Genomic DNA, 21,585 nt, shown 5'->3' with positions numbered 1-21,585 from the left:
CTAGGTACACATATATAGGCAATGTGCTAGAGGTAATTATTGTCATTAATCAAACATTATTGGGTATCTGCTTTTTTTTTTTTTTTTAAAGATTTATTTATTTGAAAATCAGAGTTACACAGAGAGAGGAGAGGCAGAGAGAGAGAGGTCTTCCATCTGATGGTCCACTCCCTAGATGGCCGCAATGCCCAGAGCTGCGCCGATCTGAAGCCAGAAACCACGTGGGTTTAGGGGCCCAAGGACTTTGGCCATCTTGTACTGCTTTCCCAGGCCATAGCAGAGAGGTGGATTGGAAGAGGAGCAGCCAGGACTAGAACCCGCGCCCATGTGGGATGCCAGCGCTTCAAGCCGGGGCGTTAACCCTGTACTTGAAAGGCAGTTACAAAGAAAAAGACAGCAAGTGATCTGTCATCTGCTGGTTCAGTCCCCAGATGGCCATGGTGGTCAGGGCTGAGCCAGCACAAAGCCAAGAACCTGGAACTCCATCCAAGTCTCCCAGGGGGCTTGCGGGGTCCCAAATACTTGGACTATCTTCAGCTGCTTTCCCAGGTGTATTAGTAGGGAGCTGGATCAGAGGTGGAGCAGTAGGGACTCAAAACAGCACTCATGGGATACTGGAATTGCAGGCAGCAACTTAATTTGCTGTGCCATAATGCTAGCCCCAAGTATCTGGTGTTGTCAGGAATTATAATATACCTGCTTTATCATTTATGTAAATTCTGGAAAACAGGCATTTGCAACTCATGTCCCTAAGGTTGTGAGATTTAAATGCAATGTTCCACTTACCTGGCTAGGAAGCAAGCTCAGCAGTGTCTGATTCTGAGTCTAATTGGTTTCTGTGCTGCCTGATCCTCCCTATATTTAATTTCTAATTAAATTTACAGTACTAGTTTCTAGTATTGTAAGAAATTGTTACAGTTAATAACTCGTTACAATTAATTGTGAAAAGTGAGTACTAACTTCTTAGATTTACTAAATTCTGATGTTTCCTTTAGCAGAACATTTTTGGTTGTTTAGCAGTCATTTAAGAAAAAAAATGGGTTTTGGGGCTGGTCTTGTGGCACAGCATGTTAAGAGGCTGCCTGGGACACCCACATTCCACCTTGGAGTGCCCGAGATTGAGTCCCAGCTTCCTGCTGATGCATCCTGGGAGGTGGCAGTTGATGATGGCTCAAGTGCCCCTATCTGCGTGTAGGAGACCCAGGTGGAATTCCCAGCTTCTCACTTCAACCTGCCCTGGCTATTGAGGACATCTGAGAGTGGAACAGGGAATGAAAGATTTCTCTGTCTTCTCTGTTGCTTTGTCTTTCAAAGAATAAATAAAATAATGGCTTTAAGAAAAGATTTATTTATTTGAAAGAGTTTGAAAGACAATTGAAATTGTGAAATTCATTTTTTTAACTGAATATCCAATTCAGTAGTTTTAGCATATTCACAAGGTTGTGCAGTCATCACCATTACCTGATTCCAGATATATTCCCATCAGCAGACATCCATTTTCCCCTCCTGTAGCAACTGGCCATCACTAATTCACTTTCTGTCTTTGGGTATTTCATTTAAAAGGAATTGTATAGTATGTGGTTGGTTGTGTCTGGCTTCTTCCAATCAGCAGCTTGTTTGTAGTAAGGTCCATCTGTGTAGTGTTCTGTGTTCCTTGTTTACATGACCCAATATCCATTTTATTGTTAGGCCATGTTTTGTTTAACTGTCCAATTTATAGACATTTGTGTTTATATTTTTTGGCTATTTTGAATAATGCTATATTGAATAATTCTAGAAATATGTTTTTATTTCTCCTGGATTATAGGTGAGGAATTGCTGGGTAAATGTTAACACTGTGTTTAACATTTTAAGGAAATGCCAAACTCTTTTCCAGTGTGGATGTACCATTTTACATTCCCATTAGCACTGTATAAGTGTTCTAGTTTCTCCATGTCTCCATAAATTATTTGTTTGAAAAATGTGCTTTTAGTCATGTTAGTGGGTGTGAAGAAGTATATCGTTGTGATTTGATTTGCAGTTCCCTGATCAGTGGGGAGCATCTCTTCATGTCTTGTTGTCCTACATATTTTCTTGGGAAGAAATACCTGTTCAAGTCCTTTGCCCAGTTTTTAATTGAGTTGATTCTTTTTGTTGTTGAGTTGTAAGAATTCTTTATATTGGGGCCAGCATTGAGGCACAGCAGGAAAAGCTGTTGCCTATAAAGCCAGCATTCCATATGGGTTCCTGTCTCAGCTGCTGTATTTCAGATCCAGCTGCCTGCTAGTGGCCCAGGAAAAGTGGTAGAAGATGGCCCAATTGTTTGGGCCCCTGCCACCACCACATGGGAGACCTGGGTGACATTTCTGGCTCCTGGCTTCTGCCTGGCCATTGCAGCCACCTGGGGAGTGAACCAGTAGATGGAAGATATCTCTCTCTCTCTCTCTCTCTCTCTCTCTCTCTCTCTCTCTGTCTCCCTTCCCCACCCCCAACTCTGACTTTCAAATAAATAAATCTTAAAAAGAACACAAAAGCCTTGATAATCTTCCTGATACTTGATCCATTTGTTCATTTTGTTAATGGTGTCCCTTGCAGCATAAAAGCTTTAACTAAAAAGTTTGTGGTCTCGGCATTTGGCATTTACTTTTGAGTCTCTTAATCCATTTTGAGATAATTTTGGTTAATTTGTGGCTATCCTATTGTCCTAGCACAATTGTTTATGTTATAGCAGTTTTGAAGAAAAGATAATAGAATAGTTGGTTTTGTAAGGTTTGTATTCTTTTCTTATCCTATTAAAATTCTTTATTTAAATGCTCTCAGCCCTTCAGCATGCTGGCAAACACATGGAGGATTGCATCGTGGCCTCCTACACGGCCCTGCTTCTCGGGTGTCTCTGCCAGGAAAGTCCAGTAAGTAAATGATGTCTTAGGTGTCTTCGCAGCACTATGACAGCATCATCCCAGTGCTCATTTTGGGCTCGTTTTTAGGATTGTTTCTTCCCCATGGAATAAAAACGACCAAAAAAAAAAAAAAAAAAAAAAAAGTCTAACATTTCCAACATTTTAAGCTACTTGAATAATTTTCTTTTTTTAATACAGTAGGTGTGTTTCCATTCTTATATAAGTTTTTATGTAGCAAGGTTTGGAGTGAAATGAATTGATCTTCAGTTTTTAAAAGTGAATTATATTCTTTATGGCTTTATTGTAATTGATGTGCCTTTTAGACTGAGGAGTTGTGGGAAACAAGCAAAGCAGAGTGCTTTCAGTCTCATGAAGAAGAAAGACTAAAATGAATTTAAGGTGTCATGTAAGAAAAATATTTGAAATATTTATTGGACTGTTTAAGTCTTTATCCCAAAGTAAGTGTGTATTAGTTCTAACAATTAGTTTTGTTTGGTGAATCGATCCATTCAGACATCTCTGGTTTTAGTAAAAGAAGTGATAGTACAAAAGTTGCACTTAGCTGCTTTCAACAATATGATTAATCTGGGGTAGTTGAGTGCCTCCGTGAGGTCTTCGGGAACTCAGCTCTTGCCTGTCTGTAGACTTGAATCCTTTGTCCTTTTTCTTGTCCTTTGCCAAATCTTTTTGTGGTTCTGTGCTGACAGTAGCCATGAGTCTCATTAGGTAAAGAATGTCTGGCAAAGTAGGTCCCTCTGCCCCAGTATTTCTTTTTAAAACAATGGTTTTGGTTTTTCCCACTGGCACTCATCCCCAATCTGTCCCAAGTAGATTCCCCCTCATGTTGACTGGTACTGGGTCACATACTTTTGCCTGAACCACTCACTGTCTAGGAAGAGGAGCTGTCAGGGGTTTAGATCATCAGGGCCTCAGGACAAACAGGAGGTCTGGGTAGTCTGGCTGAGTCAGCAAAGAAATAAAAGTTTGTAGCTGCTGGGCAGCCTGCTGCTGTGGGAAAAACAGGAGCAGCACAACAGCTTGTTACCTTTAAATTGCAGTGCAAGGCGGATGTTTCTAAGAGGAAGTGTCCTCTCGGAGCAGAGCGCTCAGGGAGCAAGAGTGCGCAGAGATCCACTCTGTAGTTAGGTGGCTGGCTTCAGTGGGAAGCAAGAGGCATCCATCTCGTGTAGGATTACAAGAAAGTGTGAAGGCCAGTGAATGGCTTCATGTGAGGACGTGCTCATGCCAGCCCTTTGCACCTGCCAGGCTCCATCTGCCACCCATAGTTCCTCATTTTCACCTTCACGTTCTCTGGGTTGCTCCCTCCCTTTCCAGTGGTCAAAGTCATTTGTATTTTTCTAAATCAGTCTCATCCATCCCTTCCGAATTTCTATTGTAGTCAACTAAAATATACCAGCCTATTCCACGTGACTCTCTCGGCCCCAGTGCCCTAGGGTGAAGACAAAGTTCTCCTCCTTCCCTACGACCGCTTCAGGTCAGTGACTGTAAGAACAAATGAGAAACACCTATCAGATATGAAGGGAAGGAAGGAAGAAAGAGCAGGCAGCAAATGAAGGTGGTGGGCATAATGTTGAAATGTAATTTTTAGGTGCTTTGTACAATGCTAGGTTAGTCATATTTGGTCATGTTCTTTGTGAAGTAATGGATATCGACATCATGTTGGTACCACGTGTGCTCTATCTTGAGCCATCTTTTCTGTGTTAATTCCTGTTCATGTTTGTCTCTCTCGAGCCTAAAGAGATGATGAGGTTAAGTTGTGGGCAGTGTTGTGAATTGATAGAGCCCCAGCTACGTCTGTTGCCTTGGAGATCATCACGGTTAATTCAGAAAGCTAGCTGGCACACCACAACGTGAAGGAAGTAGGCTTGCCCCGTGTGCCAGTGGGAGGCGGCAAAGCAGTGAGCACTGCCTGTGCTGAGGCGGCCTGCAGGAGCCCACGCTCCTCCTCTGTGCCCACCCTGACTCTGGGGCCTCTGTTGGTCGTCTCCTTGCTGTTCTGCTCTCCTGCCTTGCCCCGTCCCTGGAGTCTTGCACTCTGCAGGCACAGCACAGTTCTATTCAGAGCGCTCGCTGACTCCATCTCCCTCTCTCTCCCTCCCCCTTGCCCTCCTGCTCCCCTCCCCCTTCCTGGGATGCGCTCAAGTTGACTTGGATGCTGCCAGTCAGTCACAATCAGGAGGTGTGGCACCCTGGGGAGGCGTGAGGGTGCTGCCCTGGCATGCAGCATAGTTCATGGTACTTTTTGAATTATTATTAGGAGTCCACTAAACAGCAGTTATAAAGATAGTATAGTATATATATAAGCCGTGTGTGATGGGGGTGTTACACCCTGGACATAATTATATGGGCTATACCTGCATATACACCTGCGTACTGCTGGCAGTTGAGTAAGTACACTTACACCAGCATCATAAACATGCATGCTGCACTATAGCATGGTAGCAGCTATGCCGTGACTGGGGAAGAGTGAGATTTCAGCTCCATTACGATCTTATGGGACCACAGTTGTATATATGGTCTGTTATTGCCTGAAATGTCACTGTGTGGTACATAACTGTATTTTGCTCCTTTCTAATTGATAAGGACCCTGTGGGGGAATTTTTTAAAATGGAACGGGGAGGGCTGGTGGCAGAGTTCCTTTAAAAATGGTCTTTTACGGCCGGCGCTGTGGCTCAATAGGTTTACACCGGGTTCTAGTCCCGGGCGGGGCACCGGATTCTGTCCCGGTTGCTCCTCTTCCAGTCCAGCTCTCTGCTGTGGCCCGCGAGTGCGGTGGAGGATGGTCCAGATACTTGGGCCCTGCACCCGCTGGGAGACCAGGAGAAGCACCTGGCTCCTGGCTTTGGATCAGCACAGCGCGCCAGCTGCAGCAGCCATTGGAGGGTGAACGAACGGAAAAAGGAAGACCTTCTCTGTCTGTCTCTTTCTCTCTCACTCACTCACTAACTCTGCCTGTCAAAAAAAAAAAAAAAAACACGAAAAACAAAAAACACCCTGTTGATGAAAGATTAGAAGCTTGTTTTTTGTTTGACCTCTTACCTGTGTTTTAAAACTTAGCACAGCATATGTTGTTATGTGTTCTTTATCATAGGTGAATGTTCCTAGAGCGTTTTCTTTTACTCTTGCTGAGATCCTAAGGCTTTTTTTTTAAGACTTATTTTATTTATTTGAAAGGCAAAGTTATAGGGAGGGAGGGAGGAAGAGATCTTCCTCGCACTGGAATGACCACAACAGCCAGAGCTGGGCCTGGCCAAAGTCGGGCCAGCAGCTGCTTCCCAGTCTCCCACGTGGGCCCAAGCACTTGGGCCATCTTCCACTGCCTGCACTTCCACTTCCCAGGCACATTAGGAGGGAGCTACATCGGAAGTGGAGCTGCTGGGACTTGAACCAGTGCTCATGTGGGATGCCGGTGTTGCGACAGCAGCTTAACCTGCTCTTCCACAATGCCAGCTCCTGTAAGGCATTTTTTAATGCAATAGGGGAAAAAACAAACAATGGTTTAAGCAGATGTTGTAATGTTTTCTTTATAAAAGTTTGGTGTGTTTATGGTTTGCCTGCTTCTTGCTGGTAATGAAGGAAAAAGCCTTAATCTCTAATCTTGGCTTTGGCCAATAATTTCTTTGCCACAGATGATGTTAGATTACCTTTACAAAGATCTTTGCATTCGTTCCTGTTTTACGTAATCAGTTGAATTCCCCTGTGGATCATGAGTTCATTAGCAGCTCTGAGTTCATTCTTCAGTCAGCTCCTACTGCCAACCGAGCAGTGCTGCTCAGTATTTCAGGCTTTCTTTAAAAAAAAAAAAAAAAAAAAAAAAAAAAGTAAGTATACACAGAAATCTTTCTTGATCTGTCTTGGGCGCCTTTGCCAGCTTTACATTTTTCCCTGAGAGTGAGGTAGATAGGAAATGGACGCAGACAGGTCCACGTACAGTGAAGTACCTGTGGAGAGGATTACCAAGGCATTGCACAAAGCTTGTCGAAGTGTGCAGCAGGGTGTGTGCTAAGCCCACACGGCTGTACAGGTGCAGTCTCCTGTTTTCCGGCAGCTGAGCAGAGCGTTCTGGATCTCTCCTTAGATCAATGTGACCACTGTGCGGGAGTATCTGCCAGAAGGGGACTTCTCCATAATGACAGAGATGCTCAAGAAATTCCTGAGCTTCATGAACCTTACGGTAAGTGGCTCTCCCGGAGGGTTTCTAATTTAAGTATGATGGTAGACAGAGGAATAGAATACCGTGGCCACAATGAACAGAAACAGAAGGTACTCTGAGTAACTGGTTTCTTCAGGATGAGTACTGTGTATTCTGTGTTACACAGTGCCCTGCATTATCAAAGCCAGCGCCTTGTCTCTCTGTGCTCTGGTTTGTAATGCTCAGTTTAGTAAAGCTGAGGCTAATCCGTCTCTGATTTAATGCTTTTAAACGGTTATTAAATGTTAACTGTGACTTCCTTCCCTCCCCTTTCAGTGTGCTGTTGGAACAACAGGCCAGAAGTCTATCTCCAGAGTGATCGAGTATTTGGAACATTGCTAGCTGCTTTACCATTGCTTCAGGTGCTCGGTGACGCTGGAGCTGTCCTTAGACAGAGAAGTCCTTGAAGATAGACCGAGAACAGCCATCAGTACCGTTCGTGTTTGGATTCTTAAGACCACCTGATTTCTTCGTCATGCATTCTGCATCTGCTAAATGACAGTTACTACATCAATCTGCAGCTATCAAAAATGAGGGAAAAGGTTCAGGCTGTTAACAATTCCACGCAGTATTTAAATACCCTTAACTTTGGCAGAGTTTATGCCCTCCCCTTATTTTCTTGCTGTCTTCGGGGCAAGTGTTCAGGGGAAATTTTGTGCTGCTGTTTAGTGCGACTGCTGTGTACTTTGAGCCACTGTCGTCATGCCAGCCAGGTGCAAAGGCAGCTTAGCGACTGAGGTGTCGAAGGTTCTGAGGACATTCTAGACAACAGCTCAGTTCCTTTTTCAGGCTCATTTGCTTTTGCTTTTTGTTGAATGATTCCAATCGTAAATAAAGCTTTTAATAATTTTGTGAATTTTTTTGTTGTTGTTCCCTGAACTACTGTCTGTATTTAAAATTAGATGGAATCCAAAGACACAAGGGATTAATAGTATATTTTTTTATTATTGATTAGGTTTGGGTTGTTGAACTATTTTTCACTTTTGAGACCATGACCATATTCAATATCATGCCATAATGTGTCATAGCTATAGATAACAAGAAAACAAGTAACAGTTTGAGGGAATATTATATAAAATTATGTGCCCTGTTAAAGGATTAAGCAAAATAGACAAACCCAGGGTAGTTTACACTTACGCTAGGGAGGCTCTTGAAACATTATTACGTTTTGAGGGAGGGTCTCTAGATATCTTTTGTAATGTTCAGTTCAATAAATACAAGGAAGCTAAAACACCAATGTGGAATTCATGTTTCCAGATAACCTGTATGTTCTTGTTACAGAGTGACAGGATCAATTGTGTAAGCGCAAAGCCTTAAATTGCTGGTTTAGAGAAGACCCTTTTATTTTGCTTTGTTTTTAAATTTAGATTTCTTTTTCATAGAACAATTGTTTGGAAAACCGGTATGGAACACAGAAACCACCTTTTATAGATTTAATTTCATAATCTAGCAAGTTTTTCTTACTAATTATTGTTTAGACCACTGACAATAACTTTTTTTCTTTTTAATTGATTTGGGCCTGAATACAGGCTTTCCAGAGGTCTGTCTCATTAATAGTTTTAAATACCTTTCAGATAATTACATCACGTTTCTTCATTGGATTTGTAAAACTTGAAGCCATAAAACTATTGAGTTTGGTGTGTATTGAGGAAAATAGCTAGAAGTCTAATAAGGTTACCTGTTTAGACTTTGTTATTTCCTTGTATAAAGTGACAAATCGGGGCTCTTGTATCAGTGCCAGCTGTAATGTTTTTTAATGCAGTGGCTGCCTTCTATTGTCTTCCTATTTTTGATAATGCAGATTGTTGGGAAATCTATGAGGAAGTAACTGATTGCAGGCAAAATTGTTTTCTTCTCCCGACCCCAATCCCAATCCCAACCCCAACCCCAACCCCAACCCCAACCCCTCCCCCTCCCCATCACTCTCTGAGAACGCAGTGTACCAGTGTAACCTGGAAAGATGGAGACTGTTGCCCTGAGTGTGAGAGCGAGCTGAGCAAGCTGTTTAAAAAGCAGATCCAGACTGATCTCCGTAGAGTTCAATTAGCTAGGTAGATTTTGTTTAAGTATTTTAAAATATGTTCATATTTATTAATTGATGGATCTAGGAAAAGGAGCTGATTTTTGGTCCAGCTGACTTGTGGCAGACGGTAAGGAGTATTAGGACATTTGGGTGAGAACAGTCAGGGCGAACTGCATTTCTCTGTTACACTGGTAAGCATTTGAGAATTGATTTACCTCAGTGTTTAACAGTTTCTGTTGTGTTTTTTAAATAATAACTAATTGTCAAGCACTGATAGAGATGCAGGTTTGGGGGGCGGGCGGGGGGAGTTGTCTCCTCACCAGCTGCAGTGCATTTGTGTGTTTTTAACCCTCAGAGGACTCTGCATTTTAGGGTACTTGAGGCTGACTTGCAGATTAACTAAAGTTTTAAAGTAACCTTTTTTTCCACTGTAAATATCTCTGTAAATACTGCCAATTGGAAATTAGAACAGTAGAGTACTTTTCTGAATCCAATCCTATTTTTATTTTATACAGTATTTCTCAGCTGTGATCTTTGGAGCAAAAGCCAACGGCAGGAAAAAATAGTTTGTACCAGTTTCATGAAGTATGTCTTTGGGTTTTTGTAAATAATTTTAACTCGAATAAAATTGCTACTTTCAATACACATGTTGTCTTTAACATAAATCTCTTCACCTGTTTTGGAGGAAGAAGCCACACCAGCCTGATAGAGCCAACCCTTACGCAAACAGCGGGCCACTCCAGTGAGTTGCACCGTAAACACTGGCATGCACAGGTAACCAACCTGCTTTGGTGAAGTGTTTATTCCCTGCCCTGGACATTCACCTGACTGATGCAGACTCCCAAGCAGTTTCCTGGTGGTGGAGTTAGGTCACAGCCTACTTGCCTGGCTGTAGAGGTTTCTTCTCTTGCCCCAAGGCTTCTTTGCTTTACAGGTTTTACAGCTGTTTGTTACTTTTTCAGTTTTCTTTACATTATGGGTCTTGAGACCTCCACCTCTCCTTACTGCTTTTAGCCACAAAGCTAGGTTGAAGGATCTCTCCTGGGAATTCCATGTCTTCTCCCCACTTACACAAAGACCCCATCTAAAACAGTGGTTGAAAGATGTAGGCTTCAACCTAAAACACACAAATGTTGAAGCCTAGCTCTGATCCTTGCTGATTGACTTTGGGCAAATTCCTGAAACTTAACATATTTCTCCAGCAGAAAGATGGGACCAGTGCCTACTTCCTGGCTGTGAAAATTAAGTGCACATGAAACCTGAGCACCTTGACCCGAGCATACCAAGGTCTTGGTGAATGGTAATTGTTGCCGTTGGACTCTGTTGGCTCTGCTGGGAAGGCTGGGATTGTGCACAGTGGTGTAGAATACTGTGACTGCTACAGACAACCTGTGTGTGACGCAAGCTCCCCTCATCGCCCAGGTCGGTGGGACCTTGGGTGCTTTCACAGCCGATCTCTTAAACCAGGTGTTCCACAGTTGGGCTTGTTAATACCTTGCTAATGACCAATAACACAGGGGGAAACTGAACAAACTAAGTGATCATTCAAATGTTTGAAACATGTACAGGTTTTTTCTTTCCTTTTTTTAAAAAGATTGATTTATTTATTTGAAAGAGGAGAAGCAGAGAGAGGTCAGTCTTCATCCACTGGTTCAGTCACCAATTGGCCACAATGGCTGGAGCTGCGCTGATTCGAAGCCAGGAGCTTCCTCCAGGTGTCCCACGAGGGTGCAGGGGCCCAAGGACTTGGGCCGTCTTTCACTGCTTTCCCAGGCCACAGCAAAGAGCTGGATTGGAAGTGGAGCAGCCGGGACCTGAACCAGCGGCCATATGGGATGCCGGTGCTTCAGGTGGTGGCTTTTCATGTTTTGCCACAGCATGGGTCCCAGGTTTTTCTTTATGTTAGAAGAAAGGGTTGAAAGAGGTTTGCACAATGCACTATCAGTTAAGGTCTCCTGGTCTTGGACACAAAGGTGAATACCTTCATGTAGATTGTTTTTGAACAAAGAATTTGGATTTTGGGTGTTTTGCACAAACCTCTTCTTCCCAGTATGGCCTTTATGTGGGTACAGTTTGATAACCTGACAGCATGTGCTAGCTCTGGGAAGAAACAGAGAAGACAGCATGTGCACAGGACTTAGAGTGGCCTGTCTGCTATCCAGAATTCTATCACAGAGCTGGTGAGTATGTGGAACTGTACTGTCACGTGAGTCATTAGTATTGATGCAATGTAATACTGTGTAGGTTGTGATATGTTAGAGTTGTGTATCATAATGCAGAGAGAAAGCTGGATCTCTTAAATGGAAAATGGAGTAAAAATGGAACACTGAAAGATACTTGATTAACTTAAGGAAGGCAGAAAAAAGAACAGTAACAAAGATTCAGCATAGAGAAAACAATTGCAAAGACAAATAGAAAAGTGCCTGCCTTCTAAGGAACAAGCCAAGGATGTCCACTAAATCTAATGATACCACAGTTATATGTAAACGTATGACATGTGAGGTAAAAGGCACAGGTTGTCGAGTGAACGAAGACCCCTGAGTACAGATACACAAAGGATGAATAAGGATAGCGTCACGCAAGCTCCAGTAACAAAGCTGGGCAAAGCAGCTTCCAAGACAAGGGAGCACTACTGGATATAAAAGATCAAGGCGGGACGGTGTCGGGAAGAAGTGACAGTTACGTCTACTCATACACCTGATCGTAGAACTTTAAGTCACAGTCCGAGTCTGGGCTTAAGTATGTGCTCAAGAATTAATAGGGTCACCAGCATGTGAAAATATTTATTTGAACAACATAAAGAGGGAGAGGGCTCCCATCATCTGATTCACTCCCAAGTGCCTGCGGTGGGGAGGCTTGGGCTAGTGGGGGCCAGGAGCCAGGAATCAATCTAGGTCTCCCGTGGATGCGGTAGGGACCCAATTACCATAGCCGACACTGCTGCCATCCAGGGTATGCATCGGGAGGAAGCTGGAGGCCAGGGCCAGAGCCAGGTATCAGACTCAGCCGTTGAATTTGTATTTTAAAAATATTCCTGCAGATGAAAACCTTGTTCCTGAAGGCTTTACTGGTGTGTTGTGTGAGACATTAAGGAAAAATCCTCACTTACCGAGCAGGAAGGAGAATACTTCTCAAATCAATGCATGGAGCCTACTCATTTCCTTAACATTTTGTTAAGTATAGATGCAAAATCTTCTACCAGAATATTAGTGAAATAGATAGATTAAAAAGTAAAGCCCATCACAGTGAAGTGCCAATTATCAGAAGCATTTTAACTACAGAAATCAGTGATCAACGGCACAAAGGACTAAAACCACTTGGTTGTCTACTTAGAGATGGCTGAAGCACTTGCCAAAATGCTACACCTGTTCATGATTCACAGCAAAACAAAAACTTCTCAGGGAAGTAGAAATGGAGGAGAGCCAACCTTAATCAGACATGTGAAGAGCATGTTCCCGTGGTGGGTCTCTGACCACTGTCCTCCTGACATCAAGTGCTAGATAGATAACAAAGGTCCTAACACAAATAGGGGCTGCATTGTGGCAGCATGAGCCAATCAGCTGCCACCTGCAGTACCAGCCTCCCGTGTCAGAGCACTGGTCCAGGCTTCTGGCTGCTCCCCGGCTTCCTGCTGATGGCCTGGGAGAGCAACAGAATGGACCAGCTCTGCTCTGGCTGTTGGGGACATTTGGGAGGACTTAGACTGTCGGACTAGAAATACCATGTGAAAGTCGTCAGATCCATGTGGCAGTGACACCTGCATTAATACAAGGGAAGAGAGGTAGACTTATACATGTATGCTCAGTTGGTTGTTGGCGGTGGCACCAAGCAATTTAATATAGAAATGAATATTTTAAATTGGTGGTTCTGAAAGGAATAGCATGTTTAAAAAAAATTATTGACCCCCTCAACTTTGTGTAAAATTGAAAAATTAAGTCCAAATGGATCCGTAACTCGAAAAGCTAAAACTGCAATACTTTTAGTTTGTTTTTAAGATTTATTTATTTATTTGGGAGAGGCACAGGCACAGGCACAGAGAGAGCTCTTCTATCCACTGGTTTACTCCCCAAATGACTGCAGCAGCAGGAGCTGGGCCGATCTGGAGCCAGGAGCTTCTTCCAGGTCTCCCACGTGGGTTCTGGGTCGCTGCCTGTCAAAAAGTAAACAAAAAAATGCACTGAGCAGCTTACCAAAATGGTATTTCTTGGTCTAATTGGAAGGAGGGAAGAAGAAAGGACCCAGTACTCAGTCACTTTTTCCCTAATGGATTTGCTAATCTGCGAGAAGCAGCAGTGACACTTTAAGACAAAGAGTGTTGCTGGTCATAAACATTGTCACTCTTAACAACAAAATGGTCAACTCACCAGGAAGATATAAACTTTATTTTATTTTATTTAATGAACATAAATTTCCAAAGTACAGCTTATGGATTACAATAGCCCCCTCCCCCAACTTCCACCCACAACACTCCCCTCTCCCACTCCCTCTCCCCTTCCTTTCACATCAAAATTAATTTTTAATTATCTTTATATACAGAAGATCAATTTAGCATATATTAAGTAAAGATTTCAACAGTTTACACCCACACAGAAACACAAAGTGTAAAATACTATTTGAGTACTAGTTATAGCAATTATTAAACACCTAAGAGTAATTGTGTATTAATTACAGAGTTCAACCAATAGTTTTAAGTAGAACATAAAAAATACTAAAAGGCTAAAGTATTAAGTTCTTTTTTTGTTTGTTATATAGTTTTTTTTTATTTAATAAATGTGAATTTACAAAGTGCAACTTTTGTATTGTTGTGGCTTCCCCCCCGAACCTCCCTCCCTCCCGTGGCCCTCCCCTTTCCCACTCCCTCTCCCATCCTGCCCTTCATTGAGTATCATTTTCAATTACCTTCATATACTGAAGATCAACTTAGTATATACTAAGCAAGGATTTCAACAGGCTGTACTCACACAAACCACACAAGGTATAGGGTCACACAACCGCACAAGGTATAGGGTATTGTTCGACTAGTAGTGTTGTCTTTAAGTTTCATAGAACACATTAAGGTAGAGATCCTACGTGGGAGCATGTACCCAGTGACTCCCGTTGTTGATTTAACAATTGGCACTCCTATTTATGACGTCAGCAATCACCCGAGACTTGCTATGAGCTGCCTAGGCTATGGAAGCCCCTTGAGTTCACCGACTCTGAACTTCTTTAGTCAAGGCTGTATCACAGTGGAGGTTCCTTCCTCCCTTCAGAGAAAGGCGCCTCTCTCCTTCATGGCCTGTTCCTTCTGCTGGGGTCTTGTTCACCAGGATCTTTAATTTAGATTGTTTTTTGCCACCGTGTCACGGCTTTCCATGCCTGTGAGACTGTCATGGACCTTTTAGCCAGATCCGAATGTCCCAAGGGTTGATTCTGAGGCAGGAGTGCTGCCATTCTATGAGTCTGCTGTGTGTCCTGTTTCCCCCGCAGGATCATTCTCTCCCTTTTAATTCCAGCCTTCATTATTTGCTTACACTGGTCTTATTTGTGAAATCTCATCGACACATACCCTATCTTTTTGATCGGCTGTGTATTTATACTTATCACTTTACCAAGTGCACTGGCATTGGTACCTGCCTCCTTGGTAAGATTGAGTTGAAATCCCCTGGCACATTTCTAGTTCCACCATTGGAGGTAAGTCCGAGTGAGCATGTTCCAACCTATATATCCCCTCCCTCTCTTATTCCCACTCCTATGTTTAACAGAGATCACTTTTCTGTTAATTTTAAATGCCTAAGAATGATTGTGCATTGATTACAGAGTTCAACCAGTGGTCTTATGTAGAACAAACAGAGCAACAACAACAACAACAAAAATACTAAAGGAACAAAATAGTAAGTTGTTCCTCAACAGTCTAGACAAGGGCTGATCATGTCATTGTCTCTCAGTGTCCATTTCACTTCAATGGGTATCATTTTAGATGCTCGTTTAGTTGCCATCCATCAGGGAGAACATATGATATTTGTCCCTTTTGGACTGGCTTATTTCACTCCGCATGATGTTTTCCAGCTTCCTCCATTTTGTTGTAAATGCCCGAATTTCATTGTTTTTTACTGCTGTATAGTGTTCCATAGAGTACATATCCCATAGTTTATTTATCCAGTCATCCGTTGATGGACATTTAGGTTGATTCCATGTCTTAGCTATTGTGAATTGAGCTGCAACAAATATTGAGGTGCAAATGGCTCTGTTTTTCTCCCCTTTAATTCCATTTGGGTAAATTCCAAGGAGTGGGATGGCTGGGTCCTGTGGTAGTGCTGTATTCAGGTTTCTGAGGACTATCCTAACTGTCTTCCATAGTGGCTTTACCAGTTTGCATTCCCACCAACAGTGGATTAGTGTCCCTTTTTCCCCACATCCTCACCAGCATCTGTTGTTGTTTGATTTCTGTATGTAAGCCATTCTAACTGGAGTGAGGTGAAACTTCATTGTGGTTTTGATCTTCATTTCCCTGATGGCTAGGGATCCTGAGCATTTTTTCATGTGTCTGTTGGCCATTTGTATTTCCTCTTTTGAAAAATGTCTGTTAAGGTCCTTGACCCATTTTTTTATTGGGTCGTTTGTTTTGATTTTGTGGTGTATTTTGATCATTTTATAGATTCTAGTTGTTAATCCTTTATCTGTTGTGTGGTTTGCGAATAACGTCTCCCATTCTGTTGGTTGCCTCTTCGCTTTCCTGACTGTTTCCTTTGCTGTAATGAAACTCTTCAATTTGAGGTAATCCCATTTGTTTATTTTATCTTTGATTACCCGTGCCTCTGGGGTCTTCTCCAGGAATTCTTCGCCTGTTCCAATATCTTGAAGGGTTTCCCCTATGCTCTCAATTAGTTTCATGGTGTCGTGGTGCATCTCTAGTGCTTTGATCCATGTTGAGTGGGTTTTTGTATAAGGTGTAAGGTTGGGGTCTTGCTTCATACTTCGACATGTGGACATCCAGTTTTCCCAGCACCATTTGTTGTTCCAGGGGTTGGTTTTAGATCCTTTGTCAAATATGAGTTGGTTATAGATGTTTGGATTGATCTCCGGTGTTTCTGTTCTGTTCCATTGGTCTATTTGTTTTTGTACCAGTACCAGGCTGTTTTGATTATAACTGCCCTGTAGTATGCCTTGAAGTCTAGAATTGTAATGCCTCCAGCCTTGTTTTTATTGTTAAGGATTGCTTTAGCTATTCTGGGTCTCCTGTTTCTCCATATGAATTTCAGCATCGTTTTTTCTAGGTCTTTGAAGAAAGACTTTGGTATTTTGATTGGTATTGCATTGAACTTGTAAATTGCTTTTGGGAGAATGGACATTTTGATGATATTGATTCTTCCAATCCATGAGCATGGCAGGTTTTTCCATTTTTTTTGTGTCATCTTCTATTTCTTTAGTGTTTTGTAATTGTCATCGTAGAGGTCTTTGACCTCCTTGGTTAAATTTATTCCAAGGTACTTTATTGTTTTTGTGGCTGTTGTGAATGGGGTTGATCTTAGAAGTTCTTCCTCGGCCCTTGCATTATCTGTGTATACAAGGGCTATTGATTTCTGAGCGTTGATTTTGTATCCTGCTACTTTACCAAACTCTAATATGAGTTCCAATAGTCTCTTAGAGGAGTTTATTGGGTCCCCTATATATAGTATCATGTCATCTGCAAATAGGGATAGTTTAACTTCCTCCTTTCCCATTTGTATCCCTTTAATTTCTTTTTCTTGCCTGATGGCTCTGGCTAACACTTCTAGGACTATATTGAATAGCAATGGTGAGAGTGGGCATCCCTGTTTGGTGCCAGTTTTCAATGGAAATGCCTCCAACTTTTCCCCATTCAATATGATGCCATTGGTTTATCATAGACTGCCTTAATTGTGTTGAGGAATGTTCCTTCTAACCCCAATTTGCTTAGGGTTTTCATCATGAAAGGGTGTTGTATTTTGTCAAATGCTTTCTCTGCATCTATTGAGATAACCATATGATTTTTGTTTCTCAATTTATTAATATGATGTATTACATTGATTGACTTTCGAATATTGAACCATTCCTGCATACCAGGGATAAACCCCACTTGGTCTGGGTGAATGATCTTTCTGATGTGCAGTTGGATTCGGTTTGCCAGAATTTTTGTTGAGTATTTTTGCATCTATGTTCATCAGGGAGATAGGTCAGTAGTTTTCTTTCTCTGTTGTGTCTTTTCTGGGCTTAGGAATTAAGGTGATATTGGCTTCGTAGAAAGAATTTGGGAGGATTCCCTCCCTTCCAATTGTTTTGAATAACTTGAGAAGAACTGGGGTTAGTTGTTCTCTAAATGTCTGGTAAAATTCGGCGGTCAAGCCATCCGGTCCTGGGCTCTTTCGGTAGTGCATTTATTACTGATTCAATTTCTTCCATGGTTATGGGTCTGTTTAGATTTTCTATATCTTCACGGCTCAGTCTAGGAAGGTTGTTTGTGTCCAATCTTGCCATTTCTTCCGGGTTCCCCAATTTGTTAGCATACATCTCTTTGTAGTGGTTTCTGATGATTTTTTTTTAATTTCTGTTGTGTCTGTTGTTACATTTCCATTACTATCTTTGATTTTACAGATTTGGGTCTTCTCTCCTTTTTTTGGTTAGTTGGGCCAATGGTGTGTCGATTTTGTTTATTTTTTTCAAAGAACCAGCTCCTGGTTTTGCTGATCTTTTGTATTTTTTTTTTTCAATTCTGTTTATTTCTTCTCTGATCTTTAGTATTTCTTTCCTCCTTCTGGATTTGGGCTTGATTTGCTGCTGTTTTTCTAAATCCTTGAGGTACATGGAGAGTTCATTTGGTTCCTTTCCAGCTTCTTGATGTAGGCACCAATTCCTGTAAACTTTCCTCTTAGCACTGCTTTTGCTGTGTCCCACTAGAAATCTTTTGATTTCTCTTTTAATTTCTTTGATGACCCACTGTTCGTTTAGGATCATGTTGTCCATTCTCCATATATTTGCATATGGTGTAGAGATTCTTGGGTTGTTGATTTTGAGTTTCACTGTGCTATGATCTGAGAAGCTGCATGGTATAGTTTCAATTTTTTTGAATTTGTTGAGGCTCCCTTTATGACCTAGCATATGGTCAATCCTAGAGAATGTTCCATGTACTGGGGAGAAATACGTGAACTCTGTGGCTGTGGGGTGGAAGGTTCTGAAGATATCTATTAGGTCTATTTGGTCTATAGCGTCAATTAACTCTGTTGTTTCCTTGTTGAATTTCTGTCTGGTTGATCTGTCCATTGGTGAGAGTGGGGTGTTGAAATCCCCTGTTGCTATTGTATTTGAATCTATATCTCCCTTTAAATCCTTTAGTAATTCTTTCAGGTAGCTAGGCACCTTGTAATTAGGTGCGTATACATTTATAATAGTAATGTCTTCCTAAAGGATAGATCCTTTAATCATTATTTAGTGCCCTTCTCTGTCTCTTTTAATAGTTTTTATGTTAAAGTCTATTTTATCTGATATCAGGATGGCCACACCAGCTCTTTTTTGATTTCTGTTAGCTTGGAGTATCTTTTTCCATCCTTTCACTTTCAGTCTGCGTGCATCTTTGCTGATAAGGTGTGTCTCCTGAAGGCAGCATATAGATGGATTCTCTTTCTTGATCCAATCAGCTAGTCTATGTCTTTTGGTAGTAGAGTTAAGACCATTCACATTCAGTGTGATTACTGTTAAGTACTGTCTTCCCATTCATGTTTCCTAAACGAGCTGTTTATATATTTTGAACTTTGTAGGTTACTCTACATTCGCTTTTTTGTAGTGAAGTTCTTGTTTTTGTATTTCTGTGTGCAGCACGTCTTTGAGCAAGTGTTGTAGGGTTGGACGCGTGGATACAAATTCTTTCAGTTTCTGTTTGTCTTAGAAGATCTTTATTTCCCCTTCATTCATAAATGATAGCTTTGCAGGGTATAGTATTCTAGGTTGGCATTGTTTGTCTTTTAAAACTTGAAATATATCATGCCATTGTCTCCTTGCATGTAGTGTTTGCGATGAGAAGTCTGGGGTGAGTGATTAACTTACCCCTGAATGTGATTTGTCGTTTTTCTCTGGCACATTTTAGGATTTGTTCTTTGTGTGTCACTGAGCTGAGTGTTGCCACAATGTGTCGTGGTGAATTTCTCTTCTGGTCTACCCTGTTCGGAGTCCTGGATATCTGTTGAATTTGCCTGTTGTTATCCAGCTGCCTTTGTTTGAAGTTTTCTGATATTATTTCATTGAAAACACCTTCCAATCCATTCTCTCTTTCCACCCCCTCAGGGACTCCTATTATCCGAACATTACACTGTTTGATTGAATCTTGTAGGTCTCCAACCATATTTTTTAATTTTTAAATTTCTTCTTCCTGTGTTTGAACTGACTGTATTATTTCTGCAAGTTTGTCTTCGAATTCTGATATTCAGTCTTCTGTTTCATCTGTTCGATTTCCGAGGGATTCCACAGTGTTTTTTATATGGTCAATTGAGTTTTCATTTCCAGTATTTCATTCTGGCTTTTCTTTAGGCTCTCTAATCCTTGGGCTTGTTTTTCATTCAGCTCTCAACACTGTTTCTCATTATTTCTAAGTAATCTGATTATTAATTTTCTGAATTCTTTTTCTGGCATAGTTTCAAATTTTTCTTCTTCTTCAGCCTCTGTTATGGTTGGTTTAGCCTGCTCCATTGGCGAGTTTATATGTTCTTCTGTATTATTGTGGATTTTTGTTTTGTTTTTTGGCATTCTGTCTGGGTGGTTTTTGAGGTTGATTTCCCTCTGCTATGGGCTGCTGTGAGTCTGTACCAATATCCAGCGTAAGCAGGCTGCTCTGCCTTCTAGAGTTTGTTTATTTTATTTATTTATTTTTTTGTAACTTGAGTGGGCTGGTGTCAGGGCTTTGCGGTGCCGATCTCCGCCCCTTGGGGGCCAGTTTCCTTGTTCCTATGTTCACCCTTATGTGTCTGTGCCTGGGGTTCGTTGGTCAGCCACTCTTTTTCACTGCACCTCCTGCGTGAGGAGTGTCAAGTAGCTCCAGACCACCATTGGACTCCGCCCCTGCTGCTTCCTCCTTTGGAGCAGAGGCCAGCCTCCTTTAAGCCTGAATGTAAACAAACAAGATGACTGCACTCTGCCCGCTGCAGCTCTGATTGTGGGTTGGGTGGTTCCTAAGGACCCTGGCGTTTTTGATCCCTCAGTTCGTCCTCCTGGATCCTGCCCTCTTCCCGTGGGCGCTATTCAAAAAAAAATTTTTTTTCTGGTAACTTGAGTAGACTGGTGTCAGGGCTTTGAGCTGCCCTCCCTCGCTGCCTGCCCCTGCGCAAGGAGTGTCGTGTCACTCCACTCCACCTTTGGGCTCCGCCTCCGAAGGTTAGTGCAGAGGCAGTTCTCCTTTACGCCCGAATGTAAACAAACAAGATGGCTGCTTCGTGCCTGCTGCAGCTCTGATTTGGGGGAGGGTTCCTGGATTGTTTAGTCCCTCAATTCGTCCCCCTGAATTGCGCACTCTTTCCGCAAGCGCTACTCACTCTGTTCTGTTTTCTATTTCCTCCCCCACTCAGTGCGTGTCTCAGTGTCCATCACAGGGTGGGTTGGGGGAGGGACGGCGGCGGCTATTAAAGCAGTGCTGGGCGAGTGCCCTGTCTCACCTCGGCTTCCAGCGCTGGTGTGTACACACTCCTGCTGGTGTCCTACTCTTCAGGCGTCCGTGTCCTCCTCGCAGGTCCACCCTGTCTCCCCCTGTTTTGGAACAGCTTCCCTTTCCCCGAAACTACAAATTCTCACCCCTCTTTGAACCTTCCCTTCCCGGACCATCGGTGTGCTCCCTCCCTATTCCGCCATCTTGGACCAAGTCTTCCCAGTGATCTCAGAAGATATAAACTTTTTCACCCAATATTACAGCCTAAGGATACATGAGTCTAAAGCAATAAATCCCAGAATTTCAGTGATAAATTGATAGACTGGACTTCATCAAAATTATGAACTTCTGCCCTTGGAAAGATCCTGCTGAGAGACCAAACATACAAGCCATAAACTGGGAGAAAATATTTGCGAATCTATCAAAGGAATTGCACCTAGGACATGGAACTCTCAAATCTGAATAAATTAACAAGCCAGCCAATAAAAGAAGTGGGCAGATGCTTCACCAAAGAAAACTTAAGCATGAATAATAAGTACAGGTCAAGGAATAGATTGTCAATATCATTAGACATTAGGAAAATCCAAGTTAAAACCAACACACAGTGGGGCAGCACTGTGGTGTAGTGGGTAAAGCTACTGCCTGCAGTGCTGGCATCCCATATGGTGCTGTTTTGATTCCCACTTCCCATCCAGCTCCCTGCTAATGTTTTGGGAAAGCAGCAGAAGATAACCCGTCCCTGGGCCCCTGCACCCACACAGGAGGCCAGGAGAAGTTCCAGGCTCATGGCTTCGGATTGGTGCGGCTCCGACCATTGCAGCCATCTGGGCAGTGAACCAATGGA

At 42.3% G+C, this 21,585-nt stretch overlaps 1 protein-coding gene across 9 annotated transcripts in view; it reads left to right on the top strand.

Annotated features, from left to right (window-relative positions):
* WAPL (WAPL cohesin release factor) overlaps positions 1–9,760 on the top strand; it is an 82,374-nt gene extending 72,614 nt beyond the window's left edge. For all 9 annotated transcript variants that reach the window (XM_070057990.1, XM_070057989.1, XM_070057992.1 and 6 more), the window contains 3 exons: positions 2,800–2,888; positions 6,979–7,074; positions 7,369–9,760. In XM_070057990.1, the coding sequence (XP_069914091.1) occupies positions 2,800–2,888; positions 6,979–7,074; positions 7,369–7,434 (251 nt within the window). In that variant the 3' untranslated portion in view covers positions 7,435–9,760. The remainder of the gene's footprint in view (positions 1–2,799; positions 2,889–6,978; positions 7,075–7,368) is intronic.
* Positions 9,761–21,585: the final 11,825 nt, after the last annotated feature.

Source organism: Oryctolagus cuniculus, chromosome 15 (assembly GCF_964237555.1).
Source record: "Oryctolagus cuniculus chromosome 15, mOryCun1.1, whole genome shotgun sequence".
NCBI classification, from domain to species: Eukaryota; Metazoa; Chordata; class Mammalia; order Lagomorpha; family Leporidae; genus Oryctolagus; species Oryctolagus cuniculus.
Note: the sequence above shows the minus strand (reverse complement) of the source record. Positions and strands in the feature narration are given on the sequence as shown.